General features: G+C 35.1%; 3 protein-coding genes across 3 annotated transcripts in view; 2 read left to right on the forward strand and 1 right to left on the reverse strand.

Moving 5' to 3' along the window:
- Positions 1-16433, reverse strand: part of LOC108906367 (relaxin receptor 2) — a 145348-nt gene that overhangs the window by 120249 nt on the left and 8666 nt on the right. Inside the window, exons 6-8 of the mRNA XM_018709603.1 lie at positions 3393-3464; positions 3211-3282; positions 855-926 (exon numbers count right to left, since the gene is read on the reverse strand). Coding sequence (XP_018565119.1) covers positions 855-926; positions 3211-3282; positions 3393-3464 — 216 coding nt within the window. The remainder of the gene's footprint in view (positions 1-854; positions 927-3210; positions 3283-3392; positions 3465-16433) is intronic.
- Positions 5058-6818, forward strand: LOC108906874 (facilitated trehalose transporter Tret1-like). Its single transcript, XM_018710308.1, has 3 exons — positions 5058-5170; positions 5248-5538; positions 5591-6818. Exons 1-3 carry the CDS (start codon positions 5104-5106, stop codon positions 6619-6621), a joined length of 1389 nt encoding a protein of 462 aa, XP_018565824.1. The 5' UTR covers positions 5058-5103; the 3' UTR covers positions 6622-6818.
- Positions 11413-13067, forward strand: LOC108906857 (facilitated trehalose transporter Tret1-like). Its single transcript, XM_018710291.1, has 3 exons — positions 11413-11576; positions 11644-11934; positions 11981-13067. The coding sequence occupies exons 1-3, from the start codon at positions 11498-11500 to the stop codon at positions 13024-13026; spliced, it is 1416 nt and encodes a 471-aa protein (XP_018565807.1). The 5' UTR covers positions 11413-11497; the 3' UTR covers positions 13027-13067.

The raw sequence follows: 16433 nt of genomic DNA on the forward strand, positions 1-16433 counted from the left end.
CATGCTCTAATAGAATCTGGACATCAGGCACGTTTTTCATTAAACATTTGGATGGGTATTGTAGGTGACAGGTTTCTAGGTCCTGTTGTTTTACCAAACCGATTAACAGGCGCTGCTTACCTCAACTTTCTGCAGAACACACTGTATGAGTTTTTGGAAGACATTCCTTTGAATCAGAGGCAACAAATGTGGTTCCAGCATGATGGTGCTCCAGCTCATTTTTCCATGGCCGTTAGAGAGCATTTACACCAAACTTTTCCACATAGATGGGTAGGAAGGGCCGGACCTGTTTTATGGCCTCCAAGATCGCCTGATCTGAACCCTCTAGATTTCTTTGTTTGGGGATATTTGAAAACATTAGTGTATGGTACTCCTGTAAATAGCCTGGAAGAGCTGCAGCTACGGATTAATCAAAAGTGTTAAGAAATCCAAACCAAGGAGGGTGTTTTCGAAAGAGTTCGAATATCGTTGAGGCGAAGATGTCGTGCCTGCTTGAAAATGGACGGAGGGCACTTTGAACATCTTCTATAACTTTGTTTTTTGTTTGTTAAAAGCTTCCTTTGTCGGTTTATTCCTAATAAAATAAAATGTTGAAAAACGAATAGTGGTCCGGACCGGAAACAGATATCACCTGGACTAATGTTACTAAAGAATTAATGAAAATTGTTTGTTCCTTTAATTTTTTTCAGTAGTGTATTTCTTCCAACATTATTAGAAAATATATAAAACGTAACAAAAAAGTAAAGTTTCTGTACTCTCTCTCTTTCTTGTCTCTCTCTAACAGTTGCTCTTAAAAAACAAGTATTTCCCCCACTTACAACTACACCCCGTATACGAATAAATATGCCACTTACAGTTCGACGAGCTGCTGGAGATTCTCGAACGCCCTATGGTGCACCTTAGAGATGTCGTTGTACATGAGGGTCCTGGAAGAAACAAACAAGTTTCAACATGTAAATATTTACCTATACATTTTTTCATTCTCCATTATACGAAATATTACGCCGTCGAGAGAAGCTCGGGCTCCCGTCAACCGTGAAATAACGGTGGCAAACGCAGTAGGCTGCGAAGAAACATGCGAGGAGGACGCCTTGTTTGTTTTTACATTTCCGTCGCCGTCGCCAAACAGAGCGCGCGTTGATAATGAAATATTCAACGTTAAAGCAGTTATCCATCCCTGAACCGCCAACTAATTGAGAATGAAATCATGTTTGACTACTGAGGACCATTAAAGCGTTACTTGAGGGTGATGTTTAACTTTCATTTGGGCGTTTCGACCCTTTGAAGAGCAGGGAGATGCTCGGGTGATAAAAACTCAAAATGTCCGCGGTATAACTAGTGCTTTGCCGAAGTCGTGAATGTTATTTAGACTGTTTTTTCAAATTATAGAATCTGTGTGGGACTGGCGTTCGAAATTCACCCATGTTTTGAAAAGAATTCGGTAGTCATTCAAAAAGCTCCCGCCTCAAAGCCCTCATTGCCGCCAAAAGTCATCAGCCGCTTAAGACGACTATGATCAGGCATACCCTTCATCTCCCACAAGCCGTCGACAGCGCATGAAAGCGCGAAAATCTTTGACAACAGTTACTAAGCCCCAAATATTTGAATCTCGAACTTAACGCAAATCTGCCGCGGACATTATTATAGAACCGCCTGCGGATCCAACATCGATGGTGATCGAACGTCAGCTCAGGTACCATACAGTTCAATAACCAGTGTCGGATCCTGACCAGTACTAGTAGTAAGTTTCGAATTATTTCATCTTTTTGCATCATATGCAAACTGTTACATAAATTTATTGTTATAGACTAGGCGGTACCTGTTCTGGTTTGGGTGAATCGTATATCCACGGAGATTTTTGGCTTTTTGGCTTTCAAATATCACTAGAAATTAAAATTTTTCTATGCGTATAAAAAAAAAGTGAGCTTAACTTTTGGCGGCACAATATGTTAAAAAAATTCGAAAAATGTCACATTTTTCTTCCTATTTAATTATGTATCTTTTCAAGAGTTGATTTTAGGCGAAAATGGAAGAGGAAAAAAATGCGTGTAATTAATTTTTTTACAAAATACGACTAGTTAAAAATCGAATGAATCATGATTATTATTGTAAAAATCGAAAAAATCGCCAAAATGGGGCTAAAAAACAATACTTTTTAGGGAATTTTTTTGGGGTCTTTAAGTTGGGTATAGGACCTTCATACTTGGCTCAAGAAAACTTCATGTTGTGTAGAATCTTTACACCAAATTTCATCAAAATCGGTTTGATGGATTTTGCATAATAATTTTGCAATCCAAATTTTGAAAAAAAATTGTAAATCTTCAAAATTTTGCACGGTAAAAACCAAGGCCCTTAGATACTTGAAAATTTAATCACATATAGAAGAGGTCTCAAGCTTTCAAACGCTTTTTGAAATATTCGAATCCGTCAATTGGGAGAGCTCTGGCGCTTGTTTAAACATTGGTCGAATTTTTGTACTAAACAATTAGAATAACTTTGTGAATATTCAATCAAATTAAATTTTTTAAAGCAAGTTTTAAAAGTTATTTGAAAGATGCTCCTTAAAAAAAAACAGGTCGATTGGTCAATTAATTACGTGGTTATAGCCGATCAAAGTATAATTCAAATATTATTTATTGTTTAAAATATAAGCCAATGAGAAATTAATTAATATGTGACACAAATTGTAGTAAACTGTGTATATTTCTAATATAATTTATTTTCGAATACTACAAAACTTTAATTTAGATCAAAATGTAAAGTAAATTATTTTTTGTTCAAAAACTATTACATTTACGAAAAAATAGGAGAACAAAACAGAAACGCCTGACAAAAATGTTTGAAAGACCGCATTGGTAGTTACATCTGCATCATTCTTTAAATCCATGAATGTACTTTACGTGGTAAACTAACGTGCTTTTAGAATATTACTACACTCTAACGAATCGCCCTATATAAATATAAATTCACAAGAGCTATAAATCAAACCAGTAAATTACGTTGAGTGCTAAATTAAAAAATAATAAATTCAGTCAAGTGCAAATAAACAATTTTGTCGGTTTCGCTCCTAAATAATTTCAGGTAGGTAAGTTTATAGTCGTTTATTAATAAAATAAACTATTTCTTAGGCGGTGAAAATATATCGAACACAAAAATTTCGACGAAGCTATTAATAAAAGAGGAAGGTGTAGGTATACAGAAAATACTTACAGCGTTTGAAGTCTGTTATCTTCTGGAAAAACATCCGGGGGGATTAGTTTCAGGTGGTTGTTGTCCAGGTGCCTGAAAAAATAATTTCACTTTAAAAAATCTTATGAGAAACTGTATGTTTGTTTAAAAAAATAAGTTGCTACGCTTTAGACTCCAAAAATTCAAACATGGTGGGTACTTACAAATTTTTTACATTTTTCAGCTTGTAAAAAGTCTTTGGCGCCACTTCAGTAACATTGCAATGCACCATCGTCCTGAAACAACATCCTTTCATGTATAACTTTGATCTAAATGTTAGGTTCATGTTACAAATAAATAAAAATACCAATCGCACTTTTATTGTTGTTTTTTTTATTCTTGGCTGCCAAGCATATCTTTTGTTTTCATGAGGAAGTTTTTTGAGTTGACTGATGTGTAAAAAATATTGGAGAATGCAAAAGTGACTTTGTAACTACCTAACAAACAATATTTGTTCGAAAACTCCTTCGAAATATTGTCTTTGACATTTAGTCATAGAAGCCAGTTAACGTGTTAAGTCATTTAGTTCCGATGGTCATATTTGTCATACCTGCTATAGTGTTCAAATCGAAATGAATAGAAGCCGCAGTAAATGTAATGTAGCAACTTATCTCTCAAAACTCTATAGGAGAAAACGTGAAACATCATTGCGCATGCCTAAAAGCATACGCAACAGCACTAGCGATACCATATACGCAAACAAACGTGAGACCACACCCACCGTCCTCCTACGCAGACGTGGAGACGCGCGCAGTGGTGCCGAGGACTACCTCAGGACACGCCCTCTACCCCACTCCACAGAACTAGGAGCGCGCTACCCCACTCCTACCACTATATAAGCATAGAAACAGATGCGCTCACAACGACAGCGATACTACAGGGTAGGAAAGTACCGATGGTTTATCTGAAGTTACGTGAGAGCGATAAAGTAAGCCATAGAAATCCATGCGATAGAGAGGGATGGCTATAATGAAGGCGTCTCATAGACACCGTCCGTTTCGCCCTTCCACAAATAAGATCCACTTCTTCTTTGCTTGTTGCTGTTTATAGGTCTAGTCTCATTAAAACTCTTCAAATCTGTAAATCCATCTTTATGCCGATGGCGCCCAGCTCTATTACAGTTTTGACCCAAAGGAAGTGGTAAATGCATGTACTGTTATAAATAGGGATCTAAATAATTTTATTAAAGCGGCATCCAATCACTGTTTAAATATTAATTGTGATAAATCTAATGTTTTATTTGGTAATAAAATAAAGATGGATGAAATACGTGATAGCATAAATATATCTGTTTAGGCCGAACGTATTCAAATTGTACGTGAGGCTAAAAGTTTGGGTGTCATTTTTAATTCCGATTTAAAATTTGAAAAACATATAAATCATTTGTTAAAACGATCATACTGTACATTAAAAGTACTATATGGAAGTAGACACTTCTTGCCATTACAAGTAAAGTCTACACTATGTGAAACATTGATCTTGTCTATTTTTAATTACGCCGATGTTCTCTATGGCCCATTTTTAACAGTACAATACAAAAACAAAATCCAGATAAGTGCCCCAAATTTTATTTAAATTTTTTGTATCCTTACAGTAGGCACATACTATCGAGTTTGAGACACCATGTACTGATACATGTGTTTTTGAAGAAAGGTACCTTTTACATACTAAATCTTCAATAAACATTTAAAATATGCGTAGAAAAGATAAAGAATTCCCTGAGCGTTATATTTACCGTAGGTTTTACCAAAAATAATAGTGACAGCTTAACTTGTACCAATCTAGACAATGCACGAAAAAAAAGTAGTTCACAAAGATATAAACTTAAATTGAATACACGAATTCAACGCTTGGAAAGCAGAAGTTGTGTTAGCAATGATAGCAGCCATCTTAAAACGTCATGGCAACGGCAAGTTATCTCAATACCTAGCCTGCATAAGTGGTAAGAATTATTTACATGTATGAATGCTTTCTGTCAACACCCGCCACCAAAACGTCCTGATTTAAACCCTGTTTCAGCCTGTATTGTAGCTTTCACCTCTGGCATCCACTATGGCTGGACAGGGCCGTCATTGAGGAAAATACTCACCCCAGAATACCCCCATGAAGTAACCCCCGATGAAGCTTCCTACATAGCAATCGTTAGCTGCGCGGGGCACGTTATCGGAGGGTTTTCTGGAAGTGCTCTGTCAGATACCATCGGCAGGAAATACACCTTGCTGGCTATTGCAGTACCACAAGTATCGTCATTGCTTTTGATATACTTTTCTTACGTTGAGAAGTACTTCTTGTATGCGGCCAGAGTCGTAGGTACGTGATGAAAACATACATTTTCTTGTTATTTGTTCAATGTTTCATGCAGGGGGTGTTGCTGAAGGAGGTATAGTAGCAGTGCTGCCGATCTACATAGCTGAAGTGTCATCCCCAGACATCAGAGGAGCCATTGGGACATTGTCCACGTTGGCTAGCATGTACGGTTGTCTCTTCATCAACCTGCTGGGCTCGTATACAAACATCCACACCACTGCTCTCATATGCCTTGCTTTCCCGGTACTACACTGGATCTGTTTCGTAAATTTCCCGGAGAGCCCTTACTTTTTGCTGATGAAAGGGAAGGTTGAACGAACTAGAGAGAGTCTCAAGGTCCTACGAGGGTCGCAAGACATAGAAAAAGAGTTGCTTGGACTCACTGGTGATGTAGCAAGACAAATGTCTGAGTCTGGTACCTATCTGGACTTGTTTACTATAGACTCCAACCGTAAAGCGTTCCTTTTGGTAACCGCGGCCAGAATCTTCCAACAGTTCACGGGCATCTCCGCCTTCGTCAGCTACTACCAAATCTTGATCGAGCAAAGCACGAATTTGTCGCCAGTTCTGGGTTCATCGTTGATCCTCCTCACTCAGATCGCTATGAACCATCTAACGTCATCGTTTGTGGACAGGTTCGGTAGGAAACCGTTGTTGACGTTGTCTGCAGGTCTTACATGCTTTGTTTTGCTGGTGCTAGGAGTGTACTTCACTTTAAAGGACTATACCTCGCTAGATCTGTCTGGCGTTCTTTGGTTTCCACTCCCCGTCATGGTGCTCTTCATCATATCTTCTTTCCTGGGAATAGGCGTTATTATACCGATTGTCGTGTCGGAGATTTACTCGACGAGTATCAAATCTAAAGCAGTTTCGCTTGGTAGCATCGTTTTCGCTTCCTCCATGATGGCCAGTACCAAGTTCTACCAGTATTCTGCTGATAACTTTGGTTTGGCGGTGCCTTTCTACAGCTTCGGTGCTTGCACTTTCTTTGGGATGCTGTTCTACCGCTTTGGACTGCCAGAGACTAAGGGGAAGACGTTGGAGGCTATACAACAGGAGTTGAAAGGAAATCGTATAAAGAATTAGCTTTCTCCTTGGAATTCTTGTAAAGCTAAGATATTTTTAATTAAAATTTGTATGAAATCTATATTTTAATTCTATAAATATAAAAATTTAATTTCAAGTTAGTAAGCTTTATATCAAATACGTAATTACATACATGTTTATTTAAAGCTGGTTCGGTTATAAATAAACTATTAATATTATGCAATGTAGTAGCAAGTACTAAGACTAATAAAATATTAATTTAAGGTTTAAGTCGCTATCTTTCTTAAATATTTCATGTACAGGGTAGCTACGATGATAGGTCACTTAAAATCGTCTCATTTAATTAAATACAGGGCGTTTCGCATATGAACCGACAAGGGCATGTAGGGGAAACTTACCTTTATAATAAGCTAGGCGAGCGGTTCACCCCTAAAAAAAAGGCATGAACGGACAAAATTTTTAAAACATAAACCTACAGCATGAAACTTTTTTTATTTTATAGTGTATTTTTCTGATAATTTACATATATTTTTTTATATTTTTCGGCGTGGTCAGGCAATTGTTAAAAACAAAGTTGTAAAAAAAAAATACTCGCCGAATGGCTTTGTTTATTGTACAATGGGCCAAAATAAAAACTTTTTATTCTTTGACAAAAATTCGAAAAATGCTTTGTTTGACAGTTACAATTTTCGTAGAACATTTTCCACTACATGAACAAAAATATTTTTGAAACATATCTAACGCAGTTTCTCCTTCGAAATAATTAAAATCCAAACAACCATTTTCCATCCATGTGTCAATGGATCTTGAGTTACAATTTCACTATTTGTAAACTGTGCTTTTTACTCGCTTTAGACTTTCAATAAAATAATTGACCTATACCAAAAATATATATCTTAAAGAAGATCTGCCGATTATTATGCTTCTTTTAGAATTAAAATCTGTTCTGTAGTTTTTGAGAAAAAAATTCCGAAAATTTGTCGTTTTCATCACTTTTTTCACATTAAATTATAAATATCTCGGAAACGAAGTATTTTTCGAATTTTTGTCAAAGAACAAAAAGTGTTTATTTTGGTCCATTTTATAATCAAAAGTTTTCAAAGCCAATCGGCGAGTAATTTTTTTTACAACTTTTTTGTTTATAACAATTGACTGACCTCGCGGAAAAATATAAGAAAAAATATATGTAGATCATCAGAAAAATATGCTTTATAAAATAAAAAAAGTTTCATGCTGTAAGTTTTTGTTTTAAAAATTTAGTCGGTTACCTTCATTTAGAAGAAGAAGAATCTTTTTAGGGGTGAACCGCTCGCCTATTATAGCCCTTAGAAATGGGGTTTTAAATTTCGAAAAAAGTATATCTCAGTTATACTTGAACTTGGAAAAACCTAATTTTTTATACGGTATGCGTCTACCAAGAGTATAGTTCACTTGAAGCATTTTAAAGGGTTGATAAGGGTTTATGCACCATTAAAATGTGACGGAAGTTTTTAACCATTTGGCAGACTTAAAAAATTGTTACTTTATTTTATAGGGAATTTAATTCTAAAACTTTTCTTACTCCAGTTAGTTGTCAAAAAATTTTGTCGTTTTCAACNAATTGACCTAGCGGTCTCGATAATTATTTTATTTTTATTTTACAAAAATATTAAGAGCAAAGTATATTAATTTCTTTTTTATTTAATTTTTAAATAAGTTTTTTGTTATTTTCGACAAATTCTTGAATTGATATAAGCGTTTCATCATCAATTTCGGATAGAACATTCTGTCATTCTGTCATTCATCTGAGCACGCACAAATTGCACAGCATTCCACGTTCGATGACAGTTACAATTTTCGTAGAACATTTTCCACTACATGAACAAAAATATTTTTGAAGCATATCTAACGCAGTTTCTCCTTCGAAGTAATTAAAATCCAAACAACCATTTTCCATTTTCCATCCATGTGTCAATGGATCTAAAGTTACAATTTCACTATTTGTAAACTGTGCTTTTTACTCGCTTTAGACCTTCAATAAAATAATTGACCTATACCAAAAATATATATCTTAAAGAAGATCTGCCGATTATTATGCTTCTTTTAGAATTAAAATCTGTTCAGTAGTTTTTGAGAAAAAAATTCCGAAAATTTGTCGATTTCGTCACTTTTTTCACATTAAATTATAAATATCTGGGAAACGAAGTATTTTTCGAATTTTTGTCAAAGAACAAAAAGTGTTTATTTTGGTCCATTTTATAATCAAAAGTTTTCAAAGCCAATCGGCGAGTAATTTTTTTTACAACTTTTTTGTTTATAACAATTGACTGACCTCGCGGAAAAATATAAGAAAAAATATATGTAGATCATCAGAAAAATACACTTTATAAAATAAAAAAAGTTTCATGCTGTAGGTTTTTGTTTTAAAAATTTAGTCGGTTACCTTCATTTAGAAGAAGAAGAATCTTTTTAGGGGTGAACCGCTCGCCTATTATAGCCCTTAGAAATGGGGTTTTAAATTTCGAAAAAAGTATATCTCAGTTATACTTGAACTTGGAAAAACCTTATTTTTTATACGGTATGCGTCTACCAAGAGTATAGTTCACTTGAAGCATTTTAAAGGGTTGATAAGGGTTTATGCACCATTAAAATGTGACGGAAGTTTTTAACCATTTGGCAGACTTAAAAAATTGTTACTTTATTTTATGGGGAATTTAATTCTAAAGCTTTTCTTACTCCTGTTAGTTTTCAAAAAATTTTGCCGTTTTCAACAAACACAGGAATAACTAATAATGCGTATTGTAGCTGTTATTTAAAATCATCGAAAATTCAAAAGTTGGCTATGAATTTAAACGTCAAACTTGACAATCAGGAAAAATAATTATCATTTTTAAATAGTTTAGTTTTAGAAAATAGTTTAATTTATTTGGGGGTCTTTAAATTGGGTATAAGACTTTCATACTTGGCTCAAGAAAACTTCATGTTATGTAGAATCATCACACCAAATTTCATCAAAATCGGTTTGATAGATTTTGCATAATAATTTTGCAATCGAGATTTTGAGAAAAAAATTGCAAATATTTAAAATTTTGCACAGCAAAAACCAAGGCCCTTAGATAATTGAAAACTTAATTACATATAGAAGGGCTGTCAAGCTTTCAAACGCTTTTTTTTAAATTCGAATCCGTCAATTAGGAGAGCTCTGGCGCTTGCTTAAACATTGGTCGAATTTTTGTACTTATAGCAGGTTTTAAAAGTTATTGATTTTTTATAATTAATTTATTAATTTAATAATTTCTTTTGTGATTAAAGTATAATTCAAATATTATTTATTGTTTAAAATATAAGCAAATGAGAAATTAACTCATTATATTACTAACTTTCGACATATTTTGAAAATAATAGTTGTCTAAACAATTTTAGAATATTAAAATAAATTTGTTTTTGATCTTTGATAAACAGTATACAAGTTTATGCACTTACCTTTGATACAATAAAAAAATAAAATTGATAATTAAAGGAAGTTTAAAGATAACTAATTATCGGACTGTTGAAAGACTAATAATTATTAACGATAGACATTTGAAAATACGCTAATTGTTTTTTTTTTAATCGCAAGACATCGATGTTCCAGTACATTTAGTGTAAATGACGGTTAACTTTGATCGGCTATAACTACGTAATTAATTGACCAATCGATCTGTTTTTTTTTTAAGAAGCGTCTTTCCAAGAAATTTTATAACCTATTTTGAAAAATTTGATTTGTTTGAATATTCACAAAGTTATTCTAAAGTATAAAAATTCGACCAATGTTTAAACAAGCACCAAAGCTCTCCTAATTGACGAATTCGAATTTTTCAAAAAGCGTTTGAAAGCTTGAGAGACCTTCTATATATGACTAAATTTTCAAGTACCTAAGGGCCTTGGTTTTTGTTGTGCAAAATTTTGAAAATTTACAATTTTTTTTCAAAATTTGGATTGCAGAATTATTATGCAAAATCTATCGAACCGATTTTGATGAAATTTGGTGTGATGATTCTACATAACATGAAGTTTTCTTGAGCCAAGTATGAAGGTCCTATACCCAATTTAAAAACACCAAAAAAAATCCCTAAAAAGTAATGTTTTTTAACCCCATTTTTGGCGATTGTTTCGATTTTCATAATAATAATCATGATTCATTCGATTTGTAACCAGTCATATTTTGTAAAAAATTTAATTACAAACTTCTTCCATTTTTTATATGACAGTTTTTCGATTTTTTTAACATATCGTGTCGCCAAAAGTTAAGCCCACGTTTTTTTTATGCGCATAGAAAACTTTTCGTTTCTAGTGATATTTGAAAGCCAAAAAGCCAAAAATCTCCGTAGATATACGATTCACACAAATATGGACTATTTGAAACAGATACCGTATGGACTATTATTAGTTATTCCTGTTTTTGTTGAAACCGACAAAGTTTTTTGAAAACTAACAAGAGTAAGAAAAGTTTTAGAATTAAATATCCCAAAAAATAAAGTAATATTTTTTTTACTCCGCCAACGGAATAAAATATTCTGTCATATTTTAATGGTGCATCATCCCTTATCAATCGTATAAAATGCTTTAAGTGAACTCTATTCACTATCGATTAATGTTCTTGGTACACGCACACCGTCTACCAAATTTGGTTTCTCTAAGTTCAAGTATAACTGAGATATTGATTTTTTTCGAAATTTGAAACCTCACTACGTTCACCACGACACCCTGTACAATATTACTCGTGTAAAGGTATCTAAATCCTCAATAAACATCTGAATACAAAAAAAAAATGTAGATATCGCATTCACAATAGGGTTTACGTAAGAAAAGAAATGCGTCTAATTTAGTTTAATTAAACGATGTTCAACAGGACCACGATTTCAGGTAAACTGAAACTTTCCCTGGTACCACAAGAATGACTCTACCCGTGATAAAAACCATACTAGAGGGACAAGGCAGTGCCAAACTGTTGCAATACCTAGCGTGCACAAGCGGTAAGAATATTTTACTCTAATTTAACCAAATCTGGAGGGTCAGGTGGCTAAAGCAAGCTTTTTCTAGCTTGTGTGGTAGTTTTCACTGTGGGCATCCACCTGGCATGGACAGGGCCTTCGTTGAGGAAGATCCTCTCCCCGGAATACCCCCATGACGTAACCCCGGATGAGGCCTCCTACATAGCAATCGTCAGCTGCGTGGGGCACGTCATCGGGGGGTTTTCTGGAAGTACCCTTTCGGACACGATGGGCAGAAAGTATACTTTGCTGGCTGCGGCAGTGCCGCAAGTGTCGTCCTTCATTATGATCTACTTTTCTTACTACGGAACGTACCTTTTGTACTGCGCCAGGGTCATAGGTATGTGCTGTTTGTTTATTTCTACTCAATAATAATTTTCTTGTAGGTGGTATCGGGGAAGGTGTCGTTGTGGCAGTGCTACCGACCTACTTGGCTGAGGTGTCATCTCCGAACATCAGAGGAGCCATAGGGACGCTTTCGACGCTATTCGCTAGATCTGGTTGTCTTTTCATCAACCTGTTGGGTTCTTATACGGACATCCATACTGCTGCTCTAGTATGTCTAGCGTTCCCAGTACTGCACTGGGTTCTTTTTGTTAATTTCCCAGAAACCCCCTATTATTTGCTGATGAAGGGAAAAACTGAAAGGGCTAGACAGAGCTTGAAGGCCCTAAGAGGCTCCCAAGACGTGGAAAAAGAGGTACTACGACTCACAGCCGACGTAGCAAGGCAAATGTCTGAGTCTGGAACGTACAAGGACTTGTTTACCATAGATTCCAATCGCAAGGCTTTTTTCTTGATTACCGCCGCCAGAATCTTCCAACAGTTCACGGGAACCTCAGCTTTCATCAACTACTACCAAATATTGATCGAGCAAAACACGGATCTGTCACCGGTTATGGGTTCTTCATTAATAATTCTCACCCAGATAATCATGAGTGCTCTAGCGTCCAAGTTCGTGGATAGATTTGGCAGGAAACCACTTTTAACTGCGTCCGCAGGTCTAACTTTCTCAGTTCTTCTAATTCTAGGCATATATTTCACCTTGAAGGACTATACCTCCCTAGACCTGTCCGTAATCCACTGGTTCCCACTGCCTATGATGGTGCTGTTCATCATAACTTTCTTCCTGGGTATGGGGGTGATTATGCCGATACTGGTATCGGAAGTCTACTCCACGAGTATCAAGGCTAGGGCTATTTCCCTTGGTGGCATAGTTTTTGCTTCCTCCATGACGGCTAGTACTAAATTCTACCAGTACGCAGGAGATAATTTTGGATTGGCGGTGCCCTTCTACACTTTCGCTGCTTCCACGTTCTTTGGGACGTTGTTCTTCCACTTTAAAGTGCCGGAAACTAAGGGGAAGACGCTGGAAGCCATCCAGCAAGAACTGAAGGGCAACGTCGGAAAGAACCGTCAATCTATGACATGATGTTCTTCTTGTTGTAATCAATAAAACTAATTTATAACCTCTTTCTTTCTGTTTTTGTATGTGTAAGTGTTGTTCTCATGGTTTTTCTTAATATACAGAGTGTTAATGAACTCATGTCAAATATTTAAATTGATGTCACAAACTTGTATCGGAAGTTTAAGGTCATAGAGAAAAGAGCTAATTAAAAATGTATTTAAAACTGTTTTGGAACTGCTGAAATATAGAGTGAGTTACGCTGACGGCCCATTAGAATTATTTCAGACTACTGCGAATTGAATTTTAAAAATTTGGGATACCGGGTTTTCGGGCATGCCTTCTCAACTAAAATAATGGCGTCCTCGTACCACTTCCGGTTATACCGGAAGTTGCCATCAACTTGGTTACTTTAAATGGAACACCCTATATATTATTGCAATTTTGTATTCTACGTGTTATTTAGGTGGACTTTTATGAAGTTTCCCTATTCCTAAAATTAACCGTTTTCGAGATATTTAATTTTTTTCAAAAAAATGGAGAGCAATAGTGACTGGCTTCAAACCCTGTGTATTTTATAGTAACAAAGACAAAGGAACAATATTTATAGGGGGGATAGCTAGATCCCTAAGCTTCCCATATAGACTTTCAAAGTGGCTTAATTGCCTACAGGTGCTAGATATTTAATGCCGAGTTTAGTTAACTTCAAACCTTCATAAGTCAGTTTTTTTTAAATGGAACACTCTGTATGTTTTTCTCTATTCTGATACACAATTTTATTCTCTTTCAAACGGTATCAGGTTCCCTATACCTATCTCTTCTAGTTTTTAAGTTATCCACTATTTTTTGTGTAATCACCCAAAATCATGTATTTTTTTGCGAAGATAGCTGTGGAAGTTTTAGCAAAACTTCAAAACAAACAACGAAACTGTCACCAGTTATTTATTATTATTTATTCACAGACGTTGCAATGGGATTCTAAGCAGAACAGTTACAGTTTTTAATGAGACATATCCCAATTTTCCACTAATGAGCAGAATAAAGTTAGGAAGAATTCTAAAAAATGAACTTCATACATAGTAATAGACAATTTTAATTATGTATGTTGATAATAATAATGCACTAAGATAAAAAAATTATTAAAAAAAGTCATGTTTTCAATATGACCCCTATTAACAGCTAAGCATTTGTGGATTCTAGAGATAACACCATCAGTCACCGCTCTTGCTATTTCAGCTGCAAGCAATTCATGGAACGCTCTTCGTATTCGAGCAATCAATTCCTCTTTTGAAGCAACGGGTATAGAATAAACTTTTTGGTTTATTACTCCCCAAACATAAAAATCTAATGGAGTGAGGTCGGAAGACCTCACTGGCCAATTCCACGGTCCTAGGTGTCTCATCCATCTATCTTCAAACATTTCAGTCGGCTGTTGATCGATTTGATTGTGACAGAGAGGTGGAGCCCCTTCTAATTTATACCAACACTTCCTTAGTTTGTCTAAAGGTGTATCATCTAGAAAATCTGTCACAACCGTAAGCGAAATACGGAGATATCTGGCGGCATTTAAATTTTCTTCGTATACAGGGTGTTCCTAAATAAGTGTCGCAGAAACTGTAAATTCCTCTTGAAAAAAGAAACATTATTTTCCTCTTCCATTTTTCTCTCCGGGCTTTCGTTTTCGAGATACACGATGTCAAAACTTTATTTTTTTTTTAGTTTTTCGCCAGTATCTTAGGAATCGTTTGAACTACAGGACTGAGCTTTTGTACACACATTACCACTATTAATAGCTACTTTTTCGCACCCTTCTCGAATTCATTGGACGTGCCAGTGGTGGAGATTTTAAGGTATCGTAAGGGTTTTTCCCCCCCAAATTTTACGCCACTGGAAAAATTGACTTTTGACAGCAAATTCTAAAGCGCCAATGAATTTTACACAATAAGAGTTCTCTTGGTTCATTGCTCTAAAGTCAACCGTTTTCAAGAAAAATGACTTTTTATGAACAAAAGCAAACATTTTGCTAACGTTTCGAAAATCTTTTGTAATTCAAAAAATAGGTAGTAATAATTAACAATTTTAACGAAATTTAACAACAGATAGGATTTTAACTTTTTTTTATCAATTTGGCGAGTAAAATTTACAGAAACTGTTCAAAATTACGTCCGTTGGCTTGAATGCACGCATTACATCTTCTAATCATGTTTCTTTCTGCCGCTGCGGCTTCACCTCTATCGGTCAACTTTTCGATAGTATTGACATGGAACGTTAGCAAAAATGTTTGCTTTTGTTCATAAAAAGTCATTTTTCTTGAAAACGGTTGACTTTAGAGCAATGAACCAAGAGAACTCTTATTGTGTAAAATTCATTGGCGCTTTAGAATTTGCTGTCAAAAGTCAATTTTTCCAGTGGCGTAAAATTTAGGGGGGGAAAAACCCTTACGATACCTTAAAATCTCCACCACTGGCACGTCCAATGAATTCGAGAAGGGTGCGAAAAAGTAGCTATTAATAGTGGTAATGTGTGTACAAAAGCTCAGTCCTGTAGTTCAAACGATTCCTAAGATATTGGCGAAAAACTAAAAAAAAATTAAAGTTTTGACACCGTGTATCTCGAAAACGAAAGCCCGGAAAGAAAAATGGAAGAGGAAAAAATTTTTCTTTTTGCAAGAGGAATTTACAGTTTTCCGTTGCGACACTTATTTAGGAACACCCTGTATATGGTAAGAAATTTGGTCTTTAATTAGACAAAAAACATTTACGCTAAATTTATTTTGAAAGTTTCTTTCCCGGATAATATGAGGATTTTCAGATGACCACAAATCAGTATTATGTCTATTAAAAATATCTTCTCTCGTAAATTTTGACTCGTCTGTCCATATAATATTTTGGAAAAATTGTGGATCTTCTTGGTATCGCACTAACATCGTTTCACAAAATTGTACACGTTGCACGGCGTCACCTGGATAAAGAGCAGAAAGTGGCTTAAATTTGTATGGATGCATATCATTAGTTCTTAGCATCCTGTGAATGGACGCTCGTGAAATGCCTAAATCATACTCTGCGGCACGAGTTGAGGATTCTGGATGAACATTAAAATAGGCTAGCACATTTATTGTATTATCTTCATTTGAAGTTATTGGTTTTGGTAAAATTCTTTCTGCACAAATTCAACCATACTCTAGTTGATTTACTAAAATTCTTCTTAACTTTTTTCTGCTCATTGGTCGCAAATTTGGATATGTCTCATTAAAAACTGTACTTATAATCCCATTGCAACGTCCGTGAATGAATAACAAATTTAAAATATCAGCATTTGAATATGTATTGTTTTCCATTTCTTATAAACACTCAATCAAACTGTCACTGCAAGAGACTAACAACAAATTGACAGTTTAGTTGTTTGTTTTGAAGTTTTGCTAAAAATTCCACAGC

Source organism: Anoplophora glabripennis, unplaced genomic scaffold (assembly GCF_000390285.2).
Source record: "Anoplophora glabripennis isolate ALB-LARVAE unplaced genomic scaffold, Agla_2.0 scaffold59, whole genome shotgun sequence".
NCBI classification, from domain to species: Eukaryota; Metazoa; Arthropoda; class Insecta; order Coleoptera; family Cerambycidae; genus Anoplophora; species Anoplophora glabripennis.

What these genes read in the sequence shown, in the direction of transcription:
- LOC108906874 (XM_018710308.1), top strand. Translation starts at nt 5,104, where the DNA reads ATGATAGCAGCCATCTTAAAACGTCATGGCAACGGCAAGTTATCTCAA. An exon ending in ATACCTAGCCTGCATAAGTG is followed by an intron (nt 5,171 to 5,247) that starts GTAAGAATTATT and finishes ACCCTGTTTCAG; the next exon opens with CCTGTATTGTAGCTTTCACC. An exon ending in GTATGCGGCCAGAGTCGTAG is followed by an intron (nt 5,539 to 5,590) that starts GTACGTGATGAA and finishes TGTTTCATGCAG; the next exon opens with GGGGTGTTGCTGAAGGAGGT.
- LOC108906857 (XM_018710291.1), top strand. Translation starts at nt 11,498, where the DNA reads ATGACTCTACCCGTGATAAAAACCATACTAGAGGGACAAGGCAGTGCC. An exon ending in ATACCTAGCGTGCACAAGCG is followed by an intron (nt 11,577 to 11,643) that starts GTAAGAATATTT and finishes AGCTTTTTCTAG; the next exon opens with CTTGTGTGGTAGTTTTCACT. An exon ending in GTACTGCGCCAGGGTCATAG is followed by an intron (nt 11,935 to 11,980) that starts GTATGTGCTGTT and finishes ATTTTCTTGTAG; the next exon opens with GTGGTATCGGGGAAGGTGTC.